The 24,316-nt window shown below is 46.5% G+C and overlaps 1 protein-coding gene across 3 annotated transcripts in view; it reads right to left on the minus strand.

The window, feature by feature from the left end:
• The window catches only part of SORBS3 (sorbin and SH3 domain containing 3), a 96,219-nt gene that overhangs the window by 14,249 nt on the left and 57,654 nt on the right, over positions 1–24,316 (minus strand). For 2 of the 3 annotated variants that reach the window (XM_084804018.1, XM_084804021.1), the window contains exons 7-15: positions 22,698–22,736; positions 21,351–21,441; positions 19,242–19,338; positions 18,758–18,817; positions 13,981–14,067; positions 11,705–11,766; positions 5,058–5,203; positions 2,936–3,021; positions 1,882–1,928 (exon numbers count right to left, since the gene is read on the minus strand). In XM_084804018.1, coding sequence (XP_084660144.1) covers positions 1,882–1,928; positions 2,936–3,021; positions 5,058–5,203; positions 11,705–11,766; positions 13,981–14,067; positions 18,758–18,817; positions 19,242–19,338; positions 21,351–21,441; positions 22,698–22,736 — 715 coding nt within the window. The remainder of the gene's footprint in view (positions 1–1,881; positions 1,929–2,935; positions 3,022–5,057; positions 5,204–11,704; positions 11,767–13,980; positions 14,068–18,757; positions 18,818–19,241; positions 19,339–21,350; positions 21,442–22,697; positions 22,737–24,316) is intronic. The other variant, XM_084804020.1, reaches the window with a different exon arrangement.

Below are 24,316 nucleotides of genomic sequence, written 5' to 3' on the forward strand. Positions count from 1 at the left end.
TGTTCCAGGAAACACTCTCCAGAGAGTGCTGGATGTGTCCTAGGATACATTCTCCATTCAAGCTGAGAAACAATGAGATTTAAAAGGTCTAGCCAGTGCCTTGTATGAGCAGAGTCCGTGCCCTAGAATATGCCTCTCAATTCTCTACAACTCACTGGGGGGTATTCCACAGCAGACTTGCAAAGCCTCCTCGGTTGATGAGCCAATGTAGAAAAGCTTACGTGTCTCAATGTACTGGGTGGTTAACAAATGATATAGTGGCATACTTGCTTGTCAGATGTGTATACCCTATCACATTTCATAATTTGCAACAGCAGCTAAGAAAATTCAGGCAAGTATTGTGAAGAAAGTGTCAATGGATTACAAAAGTGATTCTCTAATATGAGCAAGTTAAGTTAAAGTAATTACTGGAAGGTTTTATGAAGGATATATTTTAGTTATGGTTTTTATGTTAAATGAGAACTGGGAAACCCTATTACTCATTTTGTCTGTCTCTATTTCAGGGTTTTTAAACTTTTGTGTTGTTTGCAATGGCCTATGGCTATAAGCAATAAATTTTTGTTGTTGCTGAAAAGGTTACCTGAAGGTAGAACATTTGAAAACCATAGCCATATAACAACTAGAGACACAGGAGCTCCTGAGGAATAATCACATATAGTCTGAAACAGCAGGGAGGCAAATTCCACTCAAACGAAACTTGCTGGGTGGCTGTGAGCAAGTCACTATCTCTCTGCCTAATCTCTCATTCAGTGGTGTAAGAAGGATGAATGAGTTGAGAGTGGCAACGCACTTTCATAGCTCAGTAGCAGAGTATATGCGTTGCATGCAACAGTTCCCAGCTTCAATTCCCAGCATTTTTAGTTAAAAGGAAATGCCAGGAGACCTCAAGAGAGCTGCTGCTAATCACTGTAGACCTAGGATGGGCAAGTTGTGGCCCTCCATATGTTGTCGGACTACAGCTCCTTCCTGCAGCAAGGAGAGGACACAGACAAGACCAATCAGGAGATGAACATGTGAAACAGTGCAGGCTCACTCTACAGCTCACAATCCATTGGACAATGCCTGCCATTCCTCTCTCTTCCTCAAAACCCAGCTTTTCCATGAATCGTTTGGCTTAATTCTATCCCAAATGAGTTCTTAATATCACTGAAGAGAAACCTAAGCACATATAGCTCTGCCTGCTCATATTCATTTTTGCCTCTTCCTTTCCTATCTCTTGCCTTCCGTTCCATCTCTCCTCCTTTGTATTTAGATCAGGAGTGGGAAACATGTGGTCTGTACCCCCTGCAGCTCCCAGTGTGGACCCCCCCTAAATTCAGGGGGGATCCCCAAATCATAGAATAGGAGGGTTGGAAGGGGCCTACAAGACCATCAAGACCAACCCCCTGCTCAATGCAGGAGTCGAAGTCAAAGCATCCCTGACACTGGAATGCCTCCAGTGTGGGAGAGCCCACCACCTCCCTAGGTAATTGGTTCCATTGTCATATTGCTCTAACAGTCAGGAATAACGTTTAAAAACATTTTTTGGAACAAAATGGTGTCCGGAACTGCTATGGAGTGCCCAAAGGGTCAAAATTAGCTTGCAAACAAGCTAATTTGACCTTTGGGGCTCTCTGTAATAGCTCTGGATTCAAGTGTGTGAGGCCCGCAGGGGGCTGAGGTGAAAATGGCCCCTGAACCTCCCAAAAGTGCCTGTCCCTGATTTAGACAGAAAGCTTCTCAGACCAGTGTCCTGTTCGTTTGTTTTGCCAGGTCACCCTGTAAAGCACCATATGTCTCAATGGTGCTACATTAAGCCAACACCACCAACACACTCCTACTCCTGCCAAGAAACCAAAGCATTGTTCAATTACCAAAAGACTGCCAGGTACTGCTACTTACTTTGGTGACTCTGCCTGGAAGTCAAATTTGAGGCGAGCGGCTTTCATCTGGAAGAAGGAGAAAATGGGTTAAAAGGAGACCTGGAGTTAAGATACCCAATTCAAAGCCATCAGAATTTAAAGAGAACTCTGGACACCTTGCCAGCACAGACAAAACAGAACAGAATTGAAAATCCCTGCTCTGGATCACTGAGTGCCACAAGTAAACCTGGTGCACTAAGCCACAGGTGACTTCTTGGGTAAGAAATGAAACTGGGTTCCCATGAATAAGAACAAATACCTTTGAAAAGTTATATAGGGGGTTAATTCATACCCTTAACCTCTGTACCGTTCACCTACTCTTTCTGTACAAGCAAGCATTCCCAGCAAGGGAGAATTTGTGCTGACCAACTAGCTGTGAGAATATTCTAGAAATCTCCTCTACTGTGTCTCACTTCCAGAAAGGAAGTACTCCTACCTATGGGGGTCAGAGAGGAAGTGGATTCCACTCTGGTAATGGACAACAAATGCTCCTCTTTAAAGAAAAATCTGTGCTGCTGGTTTCTTCTCAATTTAACTTTGCTCTCAGTGGGAGCAGAAGTTAAAAGCAAGTTAATGATTTGTTAGCCTAAAGCGACTGTTCATATAAATATTGCCTCCTAGGTGGCCCAGAACAGTGAAATATGCTATAAGGAAAGGCAGAACATTTAAATGTAAGAATCCACACGGAGACGTAGGAGATAGAGTAGGTTAAAAAAAAGTCATCTGCTTGTGTCTCTGATCTGAGGGAAGGAAACGGTTAAGTGCAAGTTGGACATTGCAATCTTATAGTTGTGCTATACCAATTGAAATTGATACAGTTTTCCCTTAAAGAAACCTAGGAATTGTAGTTTGGAGAGGATTTCTTGTTAAAGATCCTGAGAAACCCTCACAGACCTATAGTTCCTAGAGCTCCCCAGGAGAGGCAATGAATGGTAAACCAATTTACATCTGTAGTGTAAATATGTCCAATGACAATCAGGTCTAAATGTATGAAAACAAAACTATTATCTGTCTCTTCCTGGATGGAATCTCACCTTCTTCTCATCTCTCTTTGGGGGACTATCCAGGATGATTTCTGTAGAATCTAGAAAGGGGCTTTGCCCAACAAGCCTCAGAGGATCTGTGTGAAGATAAGAATGAGAGAACAGCTGAATAAAGGCGTTTCCCAGAAGGAATACTCACATCTACTGGGAGGATGCTGGAGAAATGAGTCATAAGGAAAAAGCACAACTTAAGTTGAGCCAGGGTGCAATCCTGGAAGCCAAATTTCTACACTAGACCTCAGAACATGGGAAGCCAATGTCAGGGAATTAGCTTAGACAGCTGTGAGCTAGCTACAGATGAGTGCCTCTAATCATGCGCGAAGTGCTTTTCTTTCACAACTTGAGTCATTGCATCCAGTCTGCATGCATCTGGGATAGAGGGCAAGGTTTTTGCGCAGACAGAAGCCCCACAGCCATCTTGATATGAATTAGGAACCAGACAAGAGACCACCCAGCCATAGCTAAGGCATGTTTCCAACCCAAGCTGGGTATTTGAGCCCAAATGTTTGCTGACTTAGCTGCATCATATTAACAAGTCATACTCGAGTGCATGAGTGAGTGAGTGAGTGGTGTAGGGCAAATATTCTGGCAAAAATGGAATGGGTTTTATTCTCAGTTCTGATACAGGCTTAAGTAGATAAATGACCATATCTATATGTCTGAGCAGATTTAAGCACTCAGAAAAGAATGTAAGAAGATCCCTGCTGAATCAGACCAAGTGTCCATCCAGTCCAGCATTCCATTCACACAGTGGCCAACCAGCTGTCGACCAGGAACCCACAAGCAGGACCCACAGCACCCTCCCACCCACGTTCCCCACCAACTGGAGTACATAGGCCCACCACCTCTGGTACTGGAGGTAGCACACAGCCATCAGGACCAGTCACTATTGATAACCTCCTCTTCCAGGAATTTGTCTAACCCCCTTTTAAAGCCATCCAAATTGGTGGCCATCATTACATCTTATGAAAGCGAACTCCATGCTTTAACTATGCGCTCTGTGAAGAAGTCCTTCCTTTTATCTGTCCTGAATCTCCCATCTATCAGCATCATGGGATGACCCCAGGTTCTAGTATTATGAAAGGGAAAAAAATGTCTCCCTATCCACATTCTCCACAACATGCATAATTTTGTAGACCTTTATAGTATCTCCCCTTACCCTCCTTCCCAAGATGAACAATCCCAGCTGTTGTAAGCTTCCCTCATACAGGAGTTGCTCCAGTCCCTCCTTGATCATTTTAGTTGTCCTTTTCTGTACTTTTTCCAACTCTACAACGTCTTTCCTTAGGTCTGGTGACCAGAACTGGCATGTGGCATAGTTCTCTTAGGACAGCCTTCCCCAACTGGGTGCCTTCCAGATGTGTTGAACTACAACTCCCAGCAGCCCTCGGCTAGCCCTACTGGCTGGGGGCTGCTGGGAGTTGTAGTCCAACACATCTGGAGGGCATCAGGTTGGGGAAGGCTACCCTAGGACTGTACCACTTCAAAATGAAGATGCTGGAAGCATGTGTTTAAATGCTCCCTCATGTGACCCCCACTCCCTGCAGGACTAGCCTTCTCCATGGTGAGCTACCTTTCCAGCTGCAAGGAACTGTGGAACTTGGGAAGCATTCAAGCATGTAGTCCCCACCTACATTCTGATGTGGCACATATGCTTTTTCTGAATGCTTTAATCAGCTTCCAGTTTTTCCATCAGTGGAACAGGCATAGGAGCATACCTGAACAGTGCTTATTTGGGGATTGTGCATGTGCACACATGTACACACTCTGAACTCGGTGCCCACAGTCTGCACTCACAGAGGGAATTTAGCATGTACCACTTCTCCCACCTATCCAAGTGATAAAACCCGTCACAACAGTCTGGACACTGGACTTCCTGCTTTAGGAGTTGGAGAACCCCCTTTAGGAAGATACATTTTGGGGACACTTTATTCAATTCCAGCTGTGCACTAGATTGGCAACCAGGAGTGCAAGGTACTCTAATGTTTAATCACTCTCCTCTCAGGCCAAGAAAAGCGAGAGAACAAAGTCCCCCACTGTCAGAAGAACTTGCGCTGGTCCCATTGAAGTTTCGCTACTTCCTGTATGAGGATGTGCAAATTCAGAGCCATACCATTCCTGGGTGGAGAGCTGCTCCAGTTGTTCCTGGCGATGCCTGGGCTTCCTTTCTCCATTCTAGGGCTGGTTGGTATGTGGCACTGGGCTACAGGAAGGCTTTGTCCCGTGGAAGGATAGGCACTGTGGCCCAGCAGTGGGCTGCTGGGTTAAAGAACATGGAGGCACAGTGAGAGAGAGCATGTTCCAGCAAATGGGAATGTTGGAAATAGACTTGGGAAACCACCAGTGGGAGTTCTTATGTGAATCGCTATTTTCTAGTGCAACATTTATCTCATATTTTGAAGTCAAACCACCTTGTATGCACAATCTACCTTCTGTGATCTCCCGAGACAGTAGTCACCATTGGTATGACAGATCAGTGTATAGAGATTCTCCCATACAGCTGCGTATACCCAAATTCTGTCAAGAATCTTTGGATCAGATGAAATGAATATTCCACATTATTTTGGTGAGCAAATTCAGGACTTAACAGTCCAAGTTCAAATGCCTGCTTGACCTCAACACTCATTTTTAAAGGGGCCAGAGAAGATGTAGAATATATTGTAATGTATTATCTCCTTTGAACATCAACAGATCACAATGAAGAATTTGAGGTATAAGCATACAACACAATTCTCTGTTTCAAGTTCTAATGTCAGTTTGCCCTGTGCACCCATTTTTAGGGGTGAAAAGGGAGAGGAAAATGCAACATACATTATAATGCAATATCTCTGTCTTGACCATGGAAAATACTGGAATGAAAGCTGGTGTGCATATTCAGGATGCAACTGTAAGTTTCAAGTTTGAGAAGAGGCTCGACCTCTAATTATTTTCCCCAAGACTTTAAATGGCCTCCAGAAGTTTTAGAAGGGCTGTAGCTCAGTGGCAGAATACCTGCTTTGCATGCAGAAGGTTCTAGGTTCAATCCCCAGCATCTCCAGGTAGGGCAAGGAAAGAATCCTGCTTGAAACCCTGGAAAGCTGCTGCCAGTCAGTGTTTACAATATTGGGCTAAATGGACCAATGGTTTGACTCAGTATAAGGCAGTTTACTATGTTCCTACACTGCTATTTTTCCAATATGGGAAAAGACACAGATACCCTGCAGGGCAGATATGAACTGAGAATGGGGGGGTAAAGAAGAGAGAGGCAATTTCAATTAGGGGAAAATGGCAAGGGAGAAAGGGTTAACCCCGCCTCCCTTGCAAGACCCATGGTCATGATCCAATTCTCCGCTCCCTCCACATTCCACTCCCGCATCACACATATCTAAATGAATTCACAGATGCCCATCTCCAGCTGGTGCCCTCCAGATGTTTTGGACTACAACTCCCAGCACTCCTGACCATTTGCCATGCTGGTTGGGGCTAATGGGAGTTGAAGTCCAAAACATCTGGAGTGCACTAGGTTAGGTGGGGAAGACCATGCTGCTCTGTCTCCAGACTGGGCCACACACACATCATGGACACCACCAGCTCTCTGCACATCCCACACATAGGATCTGCCCAGGATCAACCCCACCCCTCTCACTGCCCAGGCAATCTCATCATAGCACTTTCAAATGAAAGGAGAACCACGTCCTATAGGAAAGGCACAAGGCTTGGAGGTGGGGGATGGATTAAGCGACTAAAAAGCAAGCTGCCTACCTGCCAGGTCTTATGTCTACCAAGTCCTCATCATTAAAAGGGGCCAATTTGCCTTGCTCAACTTCCACCCGATTTCCATCCCCTCTGTTTCAAGGGCCAACTCTTCTGCTACCACTCTAACTGCTATGCATCCACACCAGCTTTTCCCATCTCCTTATGAAAACAAAGCGGAGAAGGACTTAGAAGCAAGGCAGGAGGCTGGAGGCCTGGAGCACCAGGTTGTCTCCACCACCCTCTCTCCCTTGTTGCATCTGCTCCCCGATTCCCCACGTGGGTGCTGAGCCTGACTGCAATCCCTTATCCCAGCCCAGGGCCCCCGGAGCTGTCTTGGCAAGCAGAGGACAAGCTCAACAGGAAGCACTGAGGTGGCAAGAAGAAACTGGCAAGCAACAGCAATTCTGCTGAAGTTTAACTTTAGTGGTTTTTAATTTTTAAAGGGACAGCACTTCCAGGTAAAGTGAATTGGGGAGGAGGGAGAGAATGAGAAGAGCAGGGCCAAACTAGGAGATTGATTTCTTTATTTAAAAACAGCCACAGGAGGAGGAAGGGACAATTCAAATGAGGATCACAGTACTGGAGGAGGGATGTTTAACCCTTTTCCCTGGGTCATTTTACACAGGTAAAACTGCCCTCCCATGCTAATTTTCCCTATTAGGGAAAACGTACGAGTAGCCTGTGGAGTAAATAGCACCTCTGATGGGACAGGCACAATTTCAGTCAGGAAAACAAGATGGGAGACAGAGTTGATCCCACCCACCCAGCACCACGGTCCTGACTGGATTCCTCCCTCCCTCCACAGGTGCTTTGACCATGTTCACAAATCTTCTATCTTGCATCTACTCTGGGCCTAAGAAAGGGATATTCGAGAATAGTGCACATAATTAGACATGGAGTCTCACACATTTCTGGATGCGGCAAAGGGGGGTGTTGCTACCCATCAGCATATATTTAAGGGAGCAATCCTATGGCCGCTAGCCAGAGGCTAGACGGCCATAGGATGTATGGTTTTCCGGGAACGAACCTCAGGGCCCACGCTCCGAGGCTGGTTCCCGGAAAACCAACCTTCCCCCCCTTCTGCGCTGCTTCGTGGGCAGTGCAGAACGGCTCCATGCCCCGCACTCAGAAGAGGAGCATAGAGTGGCCAAAATCAGGCATTCTGGGGGATGTTCCAGGGCAGGGAAGGCGGAAATGCCAGTATGACACACAGCCTCCTCCCCCACTCCGCCATCCCGTGGCTAGGCAGCCACCAAATGCAGGGCAGAAGAAGCTCGGAGGGAACGATCCCCTCTGTGCTTCTCCTGCCCTGCATTGGATAGGCGGTCACCTTTGAGTTCAGAAGCAGCTGCCTATCCCCATAGGATTGAGCCCTAAATGTCTAAAATCTTGCAATTGCCTACTGCCAAACAACCACAGCATAACAGCTAACAAAGCGGTATGTTGAACATTTGAACCAGGAGCTTCCTGGTTATCTCAGTCATAAACTTAGGTGAACGATTTCCTCAGCCTCAGTCTCCATATCTATACTATAGACATAATGCTGGCCTGCCTTACAGGTTTGGTGTAAGGATTACCCAGATGACATACCTGAAGTGCTTTGAACACTCTAAAGGGCTATCTAAACACTAAATATTATATTAGTTGCTTTAAAAGCCAACAAGTTACCAGCCCTATACAAATCATTCTTTATAAATGTGGTCCTCAGCTGCTTCTAGCGAAAGCATGCAAGGGCCAAAAAAGGGCAGAAAACCAAAAACTTGGCTCCTAGCATATGATAGCTCCTACCAGAAAAAGCCTACCAGAAAAAGGACATTTATTCTTGGAGCTAGTGGCTGGGGAGAAAACTCTCTTGTCAATTTTCCAAAGAATGTTTTTAGGTTGATAAATGTTGAGAAAGGCAGAGGCATATCCCACAGAAAATACTTTTGCACGGATCCCATTAATTTTGACGGGGCTTGCACAGGAGATCTCAGTGGATTGGGCTCCTTGTTAACTCATGGCAGGGGGGAGCGGGGGCGGACACTTGGGTTTTCCACCTCAGCACCAGAAATGTCTGGGGCCACTCCTGGCAAAACTGCGGCATCTGCTCATGCCAAACTCATCAGATGACTTTATAATGTGCAGAAAAGGGCAACTAAAATGATCAAGGGGCTGCAGCATCTCTCCGTATGAGGGAAGATCACAACAGCTGGGATTGTTTAGCTTGGAAAAAGGAGAGTAAGGGGAGACATGCATGAAGTGTACAAAATTATGCATGGGGTGGAGAATGTGGATAGGGAGACATCTTTCTCCCTCTCTCAAAATACTAAAACCCAGCATCATCCTATGAAGCTGATTGGTGGGAGATTCAGGACAGATAAAAGGAAGTCCTTCTTCACACAGCGCATAGGTAAACTATGGAATTTGCTACCACAGGATGCAGTGATGGCTGCCACCAATTTGGATGGCTTTAAAAGGGGGTTGGACAAATTCCTGGAGAAGACTATCAATGGCTATTGGTCCTGATGGCTGTGTGCTACCTCCAGTACCAGAGGTGGTGGGCCTGTGTACTCCAGTTGCTGGGGAACGTGGGCAGGATGGTGCTGTTGCGCTCGTGTTCTGCTTGGGGGTTCCTGGTCGACAGCTGGTTGGCCACGGTGTGAACAGAACATTGGATTGGATGGACCCTTGGTCTGATCCAGCAGGGCTCTTCCTATCTTCTTAATGGGGTGAATGGGTCATGGAACCAGCTTGGAAGGAGCCAGTAGTTTCTCTTCACACTGATCATAAAACCACTTGCAGGTGTGTCATGGTTTTGGGCATTGACTTTTAACACAAACACCAGCCTGTCTCCAGAATTTGGTGGTGCCTGAGAATGACATCCTCAGTGGGTCCCCGTATCCTGGAAGAGTCAGGTATGTAAAGAGAGAATTCTCATATCCTGACACTTGAATGCTCTGTGCAAAGTGAAAATCTAGGACAGGACCTTGGAGCCAAATTCCAGGACTGCACAGAAGAGGGAACCGCCCCCCCCACCCCATGACCACCCAAAGAGCAGCAGGTGCAGAAGGAAACTCCATTTTATTCCTGTACTGGTGATGGTGCTATGATTTAGGTGAGTTGAAAATGCAAAACTGCACATGCTCAGTGTATTATTTTTACTTTATCAGGGTTGGCAAACAGTTTTGTTGTTGTTCTAACATATTAGGAATGTAGAAGGAGTTTAAAGCACGGAGTGGCAGTTGAAGGCAGGGGAGGGAAATGAGAGTTATGTGCCTCACAACTGAAGTAATACACATAGCCATCTAACCCCACCCCACCCATAAGACCATTACATCCAGAATCTAAAATTACATAGCTGCCCACTTCATGATCCAGCAAACACCCAGCCGTGCCACCTTCTGGGCCTTGACAGACACATTCTACATTGAATATATTCTATGGAGGAGACTACAAGGTTTCTTTATGAACAGAAGCATTATTGCTACCACCTAGCATAATGTATGGATAAGACTTTAGTATATACAGAAGGGTCCAGTTGTGCAGAGTGAAGATGCAAGACCCAAGCTAGAGCCTGCATGGTGCAGTAGTTAGAAGCTTGAACTAAGACTGCAGAGACCCAGGTTCAAATCCCTGCTCAGCCATGTAGCTCCCTTGGACCAGTCACTCTCTCTCAATCAGACCTACCTCACAGGGTTGTTGTAAGGATAAAACAGTGGTTGGGGGAGGAGGAACCTCGTATGCTGCTCTGCACTCCTTGGAAGAAGGGGAGGATTAAAATGAAATATAAGAGCCCACAATGAGCAGCATACAGAGAGACCTGGTGGGGTGGGTGGTGGCAAGATATGCATTGCAGGGTATGGCACCTAGTGAGCTGCTCCATTATGCTTCCCCCCTTCCACACACAAAAATATGGACCCAAACACAAATGGCACAAAATAACACTCCAGTGTTTTTTTCCCTCCATATTCCTTTTACGGCTGTGTTATCCTATGTAGTATTTCTCACCCTTTGCCCCGACTGCTATCACTTGAGCGTCTGAATCAAAAGCTAAGATAAAGCCGACTGCATCAAGCGGGCATCAAGAACTAGGAGCTGGCTTGCCCGTTGCATAGGTACTTCCCCCTCTGGCCCCATCCACCATCCCAGACAGGCCTGGCAGCCAACGGTCCCTCCTTCTGAATGACCCCATGCTTATCTTGCTTATTTTCCCTGTGGAGCAGGATGTGCGCGGGATGGAAAAGAATGTTAAGAATGGCCTGGCTGGATCGGACCAAAGAGGTCCATGTAGCGGAGGATTCCATTTAACGGTGCTAGGCCAGCTATCCCTGGGAACTCCCATAATGCAATGAGTCATGCCCTGCTGTTTGCCCCCAACATCCAGCAATCACAGGTAAACTGCCTCTAATCCGGGAGGCTCCACTTGGCAACACCCTAGAAGGCTACAAGGTCCCCAGAAATGTGTGCTTCCATCACCTGACAACAGCTTTAATCCTCCTTTTCCCTAACACACACACACACACACACACACACACAATATCCTAGTTAAAACCAGCTTCTGCAAACGGGGAAAATCCAAAGACCCCCGCGCGGTGCCTCTGAATGCAAAAATGCCTCCTCCCCACCCCGAAGCATCCTGCACTTCAGCCTGGCAGCCTCCAGATGTTTCAGACTTCAGCTCCCATCGGCCCCAGCCAGCATGGCCAACGGTCAGGAACGCCGGGAGTTCTCCGTCCAAAACATCTGGAAGGGGCCGGGCTGGAGAAGGCTGCCGCCCTGCTTTCCCTTCTCCCAACTTTCGCATCCTGCGCCCCGTTTTCTCCGTCTCCCCACCCGCCCCACCGCGCTCGGCCCCTCCCTCGGCGCTCCAACTGGTGGCGGCGAGCGGGGGATCCAGCCCAGATGCTTCGGGGATGACGCCACCGCTCGCTGCAACAAGCCAAGGTGTGGCAGCTAGAGGGGAGAAGCCGCTGGACGGGCACCGCCGCGCGCCAACTGCGAGCGCGCGGCCGCCGCCGCCTCGCGCCCCGTCCACATACTCACCGGCGGGCAGCAAAGGCCGGAGGAGAGGGGCTGGCGGAGGAGGAAGCAGCCCACGAGGAACGCTGTGCGGGGAGAGAAGGGAAGGCAACTGCTGAGCCGGAGAGGCTGAACTCGCGTCCCGCGCGGAAAGGAGCCAGCAACAAAATAGTTAGCCAGCAGGGAGGCGGGAGGGAGCGAGCGCGCGTCGCTGGCAGCGCGCTCCGAGGAGCCGGCGGAGGCGGGGACGCGGCCGGGTCCTAAAGGCCGACTTGTCTCGGGCAGAGAGTTCGGGTAAAAACAGACTTTTGGCGGATGTTGACATTTACCGGCAATTCGATTCTTCCTTCCTTCCTTCCTTCCTTTCTTTTTTTTAATAGCCATGTATAATCCATGAGGCCAAAACAATGTGAAAGTGAGAACATAACCGAATAATAAAAAAGTAACCCATTATGAATCCTTTTGACTTTTCATACTTTTAATGTTATTGTTTTAAATGGCTTTTTTTATGGTAAGCCACTCTGGGAATGCGTTGAAGGGCAGGGTTATAAATTACTGCGGTAAATAAATAAAGAGATAAATAAAACCTCACCTTCCTGAACAGGCAGAGTATAAAAGACTTTTTCCATTTACGAGATGGGGGTTCTTGCAAGCCTAAACACACGTAGCGCACGGTCCTATGTATGTTTAGGCAGAAAAAAGCCCTACAACTTCCAGCATTCCCCAGCCAGCCTTACTAGACTACAGAGTAAATCCCATTGAACACACTGAGATTTACTTCCAAGCAAACTTGCAGAGGACTTTGCTGTAAATAAAATTTCATAGAAACAAAATGCTATTAGGCTGCAATGCAATCCTATGCACACGTATATAGGAATAAATCCCACTGAAGGCAATAGGGCTTACTTCTGAGTAAACATACAAAGGATTGCATGGTACGTGTTGGGAAACCTGGCACTTCACATGCAGATTTCTTGCATATGTGCTGGAGCTGCTATAGTAATTTCCAAGGTACTGCAACTCAGTGTGTTGTACCCAGTGGTGTCATCCTGCTGGCACAAAGCTTTTACCACTTGTGGAAATCCTGTTTTTATCCTTGTGCAACTGTCAAATCCAATACTTTGATTCTACTTGTGCAAGGTGTTGCATAAACCATTGAACAAACAATTGAAAAAGTAGAAAAAATGACTGTTTATTGTTTAACTGAAATAACACTTCTAGACATGAATGACTGAGAAAACATTGGTCTTTTTAGACTGTATTTTGATTTGTTCCTTAATAAAAGTAACTTATTTAATTATTTTAAATCTGAAATATGCTTAATCGTAATCCTTTCAGCACCGTCACTCTATGTAACCCATTTACAATCAATCTGATTCTTAAGATTTTAAGGCTATGGTCCAATGCTCACCTACCTGAACAAACTGTGAAGGATGAGGTTGTAAGAGATCTGAGGAAAATATCAAAAAATTCTGACTTCATTAATAAACGTAAGCCAGCTGAGTGCCTTCAGTACATGTGCAAATATCCTCTTTTTTTCTATTGTTTACTAATAAAGAACGTTTTGCATGGCATGAGCGTAAATGTGAGTGAGGATTTAGACTGTGATTTGCCAAAGAGTTTCATCTGTGCCCAGCTGCAGTAGCCTAGGGTCTCTCTCTTCTCCCCCCTCCCTCAAGTGTAAATGTCAAAAACAAGTCCTGGGGCACAAACATTCGGACATTTCCCTGCTAGGGCTCCTAAAATCTCAAGAATGACAGGTAAACGGCAACATTCACCAAATTTCTGATATTTACTGTACTGTACAAATGCCACTGGTAGAGTGAGAAAAGGAAAATTGGACCTAGAGCATGATATACATTGCTAGAGTTGCCAGCATTTTTTAAAGATCCTGTTCCTGTGCCTTTAACACAGCCTGACACACAGAAATTAAGCAAGTGAAGCGTTGACTGCTGTTTTATCTGTGTGCTAGAAAAGCTTCACCTGCTTGCTCACAGCCTGATTAGCATGCCATAGGAGACGGCTTTCGATTCCTGTGTGTCAGGTTGCCGTTAAAGCCACAAAAGCAGGGCCAGTAAACAAGTTAGGGGGCATTTCCAGCAAGGACTGCTAACGAAGACTCTGAATTTAGAGTTTTGCTGACCTTTGAATTTGGGGGAAGGGCTCAGGGTCAATTCTTTGTTCAGCACAAAGGCACAAGAGTTGTGGTGGGCAAGACAAGGATGCTACAATGGCATCATGACAGTCATGCTTGTAGTGCTAAGCAATGGCCACAGAAAGGGCAGCAAGATGAGGGTTACCTTGCGGACAAGTTGACGTGTCTCAATGGCTCGAATATCCTTGTCCAATTCTTCACTGAGCTGCTGTAGCTCCTTCTCCAGTAAATCCTGACAGAGGGCAGAGAAACAGACAGTTTGGTGACTGTAGGTAACTGCCTGTAGAGGCTACAGTTAGCAAGCCACACGGCTCTTAGGATGAGTCAAGAGAGAAGCATGAAGGGGCAAAGATGTGCCCACTGCACATAAATGCTGTGTGTGGGGAGTTTCAGTGCATGATGGCATGTATTGTCTCAGGGTGTGGTCACAGCCATATGAAGTGGCTGTTATGGTGAAATCGAGCTGTGCTGCCAACCGGATACTACGCACACTGAAGTCCTTCCCACTGAGTTCAATGGGACAGCTTCCCAAGTATGCACGCACAGGAATGCAGCCTTAAGGACACAATGCAGAGACAGACAGACACAGATATGGACAGGGAGGCCTTGTTTTCATTGGGACAGTAAACCCGTGTCTCGATTCAGTCTTCAAGCAAGGGTTCACATGACAAAACGTTGCTTCGGGAACAAAAACAAAGAAGGTTCTTACACACAGAAAACTAGCATGTCAAGCAAACGGCTAGGCTAAAATCCTGACATGCTAGCTTTCTATGTTCAAGGCATTTTATCTTATTTTTTGTATGGAGGAGCATTCAGTCATGGGTAAAGTCCTACGAGGAAAGACTGAAGGAACTAGCAACATCTGTACACTGGCCTAAAATCTCACATTTAAAACAGGTCTTTCTGCTTCCATTAAATGCAGAATCATGACAGACTCCCTTTACATGTGCTTCCTTCCCCACCTCCTTTCCCCCTTTATCTGAGTCTTCCATATGTTTTATTACACAGCTGCTAGATGGCACTGTGGTCTAGCTCCTCTTATTGTGGGTTTGCCTCCTTTCCCAAGAGAACGCAAGTGGGGTGATTTGATAGCTCATTATCTCCGATCTTTTAAAAATGGAATAAAGGTCATTTAGTGTGGGAGACGCTCTGGAGGTTGACGATGTCATCTCAAGGACCCACAAACTTCCGTGAGTAACCAATCTCAATAGCAGGATAAAAGCTCCGTGTGAAGAAGCCCTAGGTATATTTAGCCTTGAGAAGAGGATAGTACTTTTCAAGTACCGAAAGGGTTGTCACACTCAGAGGGCTGCAACGTGTTCTCTATTATCCAAGACTGTAGGACACAAAGGGCTGAAGTTACAGGAAGGCAGATTTTGGATGAACATCAGGAAAAACTTCCTAACTGACAGAGCAGTCAGACCATGGAAGCAAATGCCTAGGAAGTTGGTGGGCTCTTCCTCACTGGAAGTATATTCAAGCAAAGAGTGGACAGCCCTCTGCAAGGGATGCTTTAAATGGGATTCCTGCACTGAGTAGGGTTGGATTTTATGGCCTAAACGGCCCCTTCCAACTAAGATTTTATGTGAGCCTCCCCCTGCAGACTGAAGCGGTACAATCAAGACACAGAACTGCTGCCTCACTGAGAACTAGGCCACACAAGGATACTTTAAAATGAAAAGCAGAATCCTGCTGCATGAAAGACAATCATGGACAAAGCTCCTTCAAATGAGAGCTAGTCAGAGGAGCCATGTGTGTCTTTTAACAGTGGAGACCACCACATCTTTCTTGGGAGTTGTAGGTCTTTGTACAAGATGAGGCTCATCTTTGGAATAACAGTGAATTCATAAGAGGCTGTGTGGAGTGAGATATCATGCCTCTTCTATGGAACAGGAATGTCTTAAAAGAAGGCACATTTTACAATCATAGCAATCTAGGGCTTCCTTTGTGGTGGTGTACCAGCTTTGGAACTCTCTCTCCAGAGAGGGGTGTTGTTGTTCAGTCGTTCAGTCGTGTCCGACTCTTCGTGACCCCATGGACCATAGCACGCCAGGCCTTCCTGTCCTGCGCTCTCTCCCGGAGCGTGCTCAAGTTCATATTCATTGCATCCGTGATGCTATCTAGCCATCTCATCCTCTGCCGTCCCCTTCTCCTTTTGCCTTCAGTCTTTCCCAGCATCAGGGTCTTTTCCAGGGAGTTTTCTCTTCGCATTAGGTGGCCAAAATATTGGAGCTTCAGCTTCATTATCTGTCCTTCCAATGAGCACTCAGGGTTGATTTCCTTTAGGATGGACTGATTGGACCTCCTTGCAGTCCAGGGGACTCGTAAGAGTCTTCTCCAGCACCACAGTTCGAAAGCATCAATTCTTCGGCGCTCAGCCTTCCTTATAGTCCAGCTCTCACAGCCATACATTACTACTGGGAAAACCATAGCTTTGATTAGACGGACCTTTGTCGGCAAGGTGATGTCTCTGCTTCTTACTATGCTGTCTAGGTTTGCCATAGCTTTCCTCCCAAGGAGCAAGCGTCTTTTAATTTCATGGCTACAGTCACCGTCTGCGGTGATCTTGGAGCCCAAGAAAGTAAAATCTGTCACTGCTGCCATTTCTTCCCCTTCTATATGCCAGGAAGTGATGGGGCCAGATGCCATGATCTTAGTTTTTTTAATGTTGAGTTTCAAACCAGCTTTTGCACTCTCCTCTTTCACCCTCAACAAGAGGCTCTTGAGATCCTCTTCGCTTTCTGCCATTAGGGTGGTATCGTCTGCATATCGGAGGTTGTTGATAATTCTCCCGGCAATCTTAATTCCGATCTCTGATTCATCCAACCCGGCATTTCTCATGATGTACTCTGCATATAAGTTAAATAAGCAGGGTGACAATATGCAGCCTTGTCGTACTCCTTTCCCAATTTTGAACCAATCGGTTGTTCCATCTCTGGTTCTTACTGTTGCTTCTTGACCCTCGTACAGGTTTCTCAGGAGACAGGTAAGGTGGTCTGGTACTCCCATCACTTTCAGAATTTGCCACAGTTTGTTGTGATCTACACAATCAAAGGCTTTAGCGTAGTCAATGAAGCAGAAATAGACGTTTTTCTGGAATTCTCTTGCTTTCTCCATGATGCAGCGAATGTTGGCGATTTGATCTCTAGTTCCTCTGCCTCTTCTAAACCCAGCTTGTACTTCCGGTAGTTCTCGGTTCGCATACTGCTGAAGCCTAGCTTGTAGGATTTTGAGCATCACCTTGCTGGCATGTGAAATGAGCGCAATTGTGCGGTAGTTTGAACACTCTTTGGCGTTGCCCTTCTTTGGAGGGGTACCTGGCACCAAATCTGTTGTCTTCTTGGCACCAGGTGAACCCAATGGAGGCTGGTGGCTCAGATGTCAGTGGGGCAGTGGTTCCGCTCTGGGTTTCAGTCAGAACCAGTCAGAACCCTAAAGGAGCTATCCAAGGTACAAAGCACCTTGTCAGCCACTCCACTGACATCAGAGCCACCAGCCTCCACTGGGTGAACCTCTTTTTATTTCCCCAGGCCTTTTACCCGTGTGTTTTTAATTTGAACTTTATCTGGTTAAGCAGCTGCTCTTTCCTATAACGGCTGTGAATTCTAACTTACTGTTTTGTTGTTGCTGCTGGTTTTGGTACGGCAGGATGGAGCTTTGTGTTGAAGAACAATCTTCAGCAACAAACACACTAGAGAAGGGAGGGTAGCTTGAGGTGCCTGAAGGTGTTTTCACTGCTGTGGAAACTAGCATCTGATGCCGTCCACACAAGTCCCACAAAAGCTTATATTGATATAATAATTCTGTTGGTCTTCAAACATGCCACAAGATTTGGTGCTCTTTTTTCTGCATCAAACTAACATGGCTACTCCACTGGAAGTCACTTGTGGAGGCACCAATATGGTCTCAAGCAGCTAACAGCCATCAGGTTGCAGGCAGGTCAGAACAACAGAATCACTAGGTGACAATTTAGGGTGATTGCAAGGGTAATAAAGGATACCTTAAAAATTACATTCAAACCAGGGATGCCCTCCATTTTCACACAGAGGGATGCATTTCAGATAAAGAAACTATTATACCACAATGGCAAAGGAAGGGAGTAGGATTCAACTGGACAAAGAATTCAACATCCTGAGAATCTCAGCTTCCATTAAAAAAAGGGTTCTAGTCCTTATGGCTGCAAATATAGGTTTGGAAGTGTGTGTGCAATGCCTACTAAAATCTGAGAAGCCAGTGAGTAATTGTGGGCTGTGCTATGGTGACCCCTATATAGTTTCTTGTCCCTTCCCATATGTAGTAGAAGCAGGAAAAAGTGTCACTTCAAAGTGTCAAAATCATTTTTAAAAATGGAAGGATACATTGGAGAAATGTATGCATTATTTGCTTCATTTGCATAATTCATTTCAGTCACAGAAATTAGCTTTCCTTTGTGCAAAACCTGAACTGCTCGGGCACAGACTTTTAATGTTTTGTTTTAGTGTGCAGCATCCATGAACTTGGCTACAGCCCAAAAGGAGCACCTGGCTTGGTGGGACCCATTTGGGGACCACCGCATTGCTCCCTCTCTGAATCCTGACCTAGAGCACTCTTCCTTATCCACAGCATGCAGTTCTTGGCAGTGCATCTGCAGCATGGAGGACAATCTTCAAGGCAAAAGAGGAGGGGAGAGGAAATAACAAAGAATCCTACTCCATGGAAGCCAGTAAACACAGCTGCACTCCATCCGTCTTGGGAGAACCCTGCAGGGAGGATCTCAAGCACAGCACCATCCACTCCTGCTCCCTATATTAGTCTCCAAGCTGGGTTGGTGTGTGGGGGTTTTTTTCAGAGGAAGTTTATAGCATATGCTTGGCTGGGTCCCAGTTCTGGCTTTGCAGCCACAGGCTAAGCATGCATTTCCCTTGGCACAGCAGAGTACTCACCTCAATTGGTGGGGAGGGCGGCCGGCGTTGTGCTGGAGACGCTGCAAGGGGCTTCTCAGGCTGCAAAGGGCAATGGAGGGCAAATGAATGCATCAGTAAAGGGACCGCTGAACTAGAAATAACTAACAAGCCTGACAATAGATCCCTTGGCTGAGTTAGAACTAGTGTGTGTGTGTGTGTGGGGGGGGATTTCCAACTACAAAAAGTAATTCTCCATATGGTGTTGCAGCTATTGTTCAACATTTGTGCTTCCTTATGTTCAGTTTGAATACAATGAGCTGTGCTGCACATATCCGCCTTCACTTAAGTCCCCCTGTGTTCAATGGGGTTTACTTGCCAGCAGAGTACATATAGCATTACAGCCTTGGCACTCCGCTACGCTTCATGTGATTGACAATATATGATCCAGTCCAGACACCATCTCGTCCTGTTGCTAGTTCAGTCAATGAACTCCACACAACCAAAGCCAAAGAGGACTGTATACCGAGTTGGGATAATCGAGGATGGACGATTTCCCAGGTTCATAGTCGAAAATGCTTCTGGGCGCCACGGTTGCAGCATCAACTGCTTCCCAATTTCTCCTGTAAGAGAAAGAGAAGAGAACCTGAAAGGGGCTGTGAGATCGGCTCTCCTCCACTCCTTGCCCCATGACTCCCTTCCTCGAGTTTGCACTTGAGACCAGCTGGACACACTTCAGTAGGGATTGTTCCCAGAACAAGAAGGTAGCCACCTTGTGCCTGCTGGGAATATTGCAACCTTGCCTGAGTTACTGGAACTGGGCAGTGTTGCAGTTAGTTCATAGGAATTTAGGCCACAGCTAGCCTTAGGATCTCTATAGCCTACAGTGTGGTTTCCTGTGATTTCATCCTTTTGCCCCTCCCCTTCCTTCCCCTCCCCCCTCCCAACCTCCTCCATTGCCAGCTGTACTTGTTTTTGCTGTCCTGCTCCTGCTGGTGTTAATAGAACACAAATGGACTGAACAAACTGGATTTTTTTTTTAGTCTACGCTGCCCCTGCATGTTATATGCAAGATTATATTGTGAGCAAACCACTTATCCTTTTTTCTTCACTAAAGGGCGTGATCTCTTTTTTAGCCTTGTGTGCATGTGGGGCTGGTAAACGCTCATTCTGTTCTCCCTTTGGTTTTTCTCTGCCAACTGCCTTTCTAACAGGAGGCATTATTACCAAATAATTGCCATCAGTGGCTTTGCATCCTTTGCCCCCTTTATACATTTCCCTCAGGGGGCACTGTTCATGCCCCATGGTCCTTCTTATACGATAGCAACATCAATATTTGTTGTTGTTCAGTCGTTAAGTCGTGTCTGACTCTTCGTGACCCCATGGACCACAGCACGCCAGGCCTTCCTGTCCTCCGCTCTCTCCCGGAGCGTGTTCAAGTTCATAACATCAACATAGTGCAGTGCATATTGTGAAATGGCCAAAGCTCAAAACCCCACAAAGGGAGCTTCGAAATCACCTGGAACATAACGGTTTCAACAGAAGCATTTTGCACACGCAGCTGGGAGTTATTACAGTGGCATAGCTTGGGTTGGACTTGGGGCCAAAGTCTAGAGCCGCACAGCCCAGGAGGCCCCCAAACTATCTCCCACGGAGCAGCAGTTGCAGAAGCAAACTGCATTTTATAGCTGTAGTCATGGTGGTGCTATGATTCAAGCTTAAAATGAAAAACTGCACATGCTCAGAGCGCTTTTTTAAAATCAGGATTGGCAAACAGTTTTGTTGCTGTTGTTGTTCTAACACAGGGGTGCAGAACCTCAGACCTGGGGGCCAAATCCGGCCCTTTAGAGTTCCCCAGATGGGCACGCCCCTGCCTCTGGCCCCACCCCATTTCCCACAAGTGCCCAGAGAGCTTCGGCTATTGGGAAGTATAGAAATGTAATAAATAAACAAACAAATAAATAAAAACACAGATTGTTTGGTGGTTCCCTGGCTTTTGTGCTGTTAACCCCCCCCCCCCCCCAGGTTGAAATGCCTTTCGTAAAGCTTAGTTTAAGCTCAAACAGGCTGGTATTTTTGCCCCCCCCTCTTTTGCCTTTGGCCTCAGCCACCGCTGGAATGCACCTCCTAGATCTTCTTCGAAATGGAATTTGACCCCAAGGCTGAAAGAAGTTCTGCACCCCTGTTCTAACATACTGGTAACACAGAATCAGTTTTAAAGCCCGGAATGGCAGAGGGAGGGAGAGAGGAAGAGAAATGTTAGCTGTGTGCTTCACAACTGCAGTAATCCCCATGGCCTTGGTAAAGGGTTCCCCCCATAAGACCTTTAGCTTCAGGGTCTAAAATTACCTAGCTGCACCACTGAGTGACTGAGTGTTAAATCAAGAAGTAAAGATATCAAAGGGCATAATTACACTAATTAGTTTAATAGCCATGTGTTCCTCTTAGCATCAAGACACCTGAAATCCACTTTCTTCTGGCATGCCCCAAGGGCTCCTCCTAGTGTCACTATTAGGCCCCCAAACAGGCATGGATTCAAGCGGGTGAGTTGTCCGAGGGGTGGACAGACTTCAGGCTGGTGGGCTCCTGCAGGAACTTTCCTCTCTTGCATCTCCCCCATGCCTGCTGTACTCACCAATCCAAGCCGCTCTGCTGACAAGAGGAGCTGCTTGATGTTATGGCTGGCGATTGCCTCTTCTTCTTCATGAACCCTGGAGCCTTGAGATCTGAAGGAGAGGAAATCATCACTCTCTGGGGCAGACAGGCCTTTTCAAGGGAGAGCAATGTTTGCTAGGCCTCTTCTCAGAAAGCCAACGTATGCATGCATACATGCACACCGCCCCCTTTTACACCAGCTTTCCATACCCTGGTGCCCTCCAAATGCTGCAGTGCAACACATCTGGAGGGCACCCGGATGGAGATGGTTGCTTTCTCCCAACTGTGTGGGAGGCATAGATCCATGTGCTGCTCCCTTGTGGCTGGAAGAACATTTGAATGACCCAATTATGAGCATCTTTCCTGCTGAACTGATCCCCTTTTCCCAGCACGGTGCCTATTTTGTGGGAAACACCACTGTGACCAGACCCTGCCTTCATAGCTGTGAGTTTTAAGCTTTGCCCCAGTCCCAGCCACATGGGATCTGCTCATGGGGATGCAGCCCCCACAAGGCTAGGAGAAATCTTAAGGGAATTGTTCACTGTCCCTGGTGCAAAGATCAGCTCCACTCATGTCATCTGTGTTGGGAATATTGCAACCTCATCTGCAAGCTACAGGAAGGGGTCAGTGTTGCAGTTAGCTAGTTAATGCATGGGAATTTTGCGCATAGGATCTCTATCACCTACGCTGTAGTTTCCTGTGCTCCACTCTTCCCCCCCGCCGCCTTCCACCATTGCTGGGAACACATGTTTGCTCTCTCTCTTTCTCCTGCCAGTGTTATAATACACAAAGAAATGGACTGAACAAACTCCATTTGAAACTATATGCTGTACCTACGTTTTTGTGCAAGAATATTGTGAATAAGCCATTTTACCTCTTCTTCCCTAAAGAAAGGTGTGGCCTCCTTTTGTGTGCATGTAGGACTGGTAAACGCTCATTCTGTCCTGCCTTTTGTTTTTTTCTCCGCTAACTGCCTTTTTCTCTGTTAACTGCAATACCAAATTATGCCATCAATTTGTTCTCTACACATGTTGTCAGTGTGGCTCCTATAGGCTGTGGCTCCTATAAAACCGATCTGAGGAGGAGAGTCCCAACCATTTTATCTGCACGGGGATGTCTTCAAAACCAGAGACCTGTTTTGCTTGGCTCCAGCACCTGACCCATAAATGAAACCCCCTTCCTTAGCCCCTCGTATTGTGCTTTGCTCAACAACCACCCTGCTGGTTGCTATGAATCCATTATTTCTTTAAAAATTCTGTATAAAATGTCTGGGCTCTTCCCCATTGCCAACTAAGCCGCACATTCAGAAGCTGAAACCCATTCCTACCTTTGGATCTGTAGGAGAAGTCCCAGTCCAGTTCTGGTTCTGAAAGAGAAGGGAGATGCTCAAGCAGGACTCATTCCATCTTTGAGGACATCTTCAACAAAGTGTCTTCTGGTGGGCCGCCTTTTCTGTCAGGGGCCCCTTGTGGGGTAATGTGGCTTTGATGGCCATGCACTGGCTGGCTGGGAGGCATTGTAGCCAATTAAAATGGTGGCTAGATTCAGCTGCTTGATGCTGCTCAGAGTGCTGGTATAGAAAATAATGATAATAATGGGGGCACAGGGCAGGCATCAGCAGTGAAGCAGAGCCCTGCTGGATCAGACCAAGGGTCCATCTAGTCCAGCATTCTGTTCACACAGTGGCCAACCAGCTGTCGACCAGGAACCCACAAGCAGGACACAAGTGCAACAGCACCCTCCCGCCCACGTTCCCCACCAGCTGGAGTACATAGGCACACTGCCTCTGATACTGGAGGAGCACATAGCCATCAAGACTAGTAGCCATTGATAGCCTTTTCCTCCAGGGATTTGTCTAACCCCCTTTTAAAGCCATCCAAATTGGTGGCCATCACTACATCCTGTGGTAGCGAATTCCATAGTATAACTATGCGCTGTGTGGAGAAGGACTTCCTTTTATCTGTCCTGAATCTCCCACCAATCAGTTTCATAGGATGACCCCAGGTTCCCTGTATTTTGAGAGAGAGAGAAATGTTTCCCTATCCATATTCTCCACCCCATGCATAATGTGGGCTGTGTCAGGGAGCTGGGGCCTTGGCAGCTGGCCAAGGATGCCATTTGGTGGCGCTGGCACTATTCTCAAGGGCAAACCAAAGGACACAGAAATAAGATATCTGCTCAGAATGCAGCATGTTGACCCAACAATAGGAAAGGAGGGAAGGAAGGAAGTGAAGGAAGGAAGGAAGAGCTATTCCATGAAATATGTAGCGGAGTTTGTACTCTCTGGAGCTTTGTTGTTGTTATTTACTGAATTTCTTAGTCACCTTTCTCTTTAAAAAGACCCAGAGCAACTTACAATAAAATTTTTACAAAGTAATTGCAATACAATTATTACAAAATGTAAAACAGCAAAAAAAGAATTTCCATTAATATGAAAACATAAAACAACGAAAACCTCTGTACAGACCATAAACAACTGATGCATGAATGCACAACATATGCCTTCAAATGCCTGGAAGTAGAGGGAAGTCTTGACCTGGCACCAAAAAGATGACTATGTTGGCACCAGGCAGGCCTCACAGGGGAAAGTGTTCCACAGTTGGGGGGCCACCACTGAGAAGGCCGTCTCCCTTGTTGTTATATACCAGGGCAGAGAAATGTACAAGCTGATTGCTCCTACTTACACAACTTTCATATACCTGGGGTGATGAGAATCCCAACACATGGATGCACATCCACACGACAAGAGTATTGTTTACTTGAGTTCTCAAGAACAACTCTGTAGATTAGGTCAATACTATTACTGTCATCCCCATAAAAATTACAAAGCAACCCATGTTGGTTGTTGGTCCATAAGAAAAAAAGCCAAAATCCACAGTTAGGCAATACCTTTATTAGGACCAACAAAAATGCCACAAAATAGTGAGTAACCTTTCAAGTTCTTCT

The sequence above is a fragment of the Heloderma suspectum genome, chromosome 6, assembly GCF_057233095.1.
Source record: "Heloderma suspectum isolate Gila_16-S chromosome 6, 16-S_ref, whole genome shotgun sequence".
Lineage (NCBI taxonomy): Eukaryota > Metazoa > Chordata > Lepidosauria > Squamata > Helodermatidae > Heloderma > Heloderma suspectum.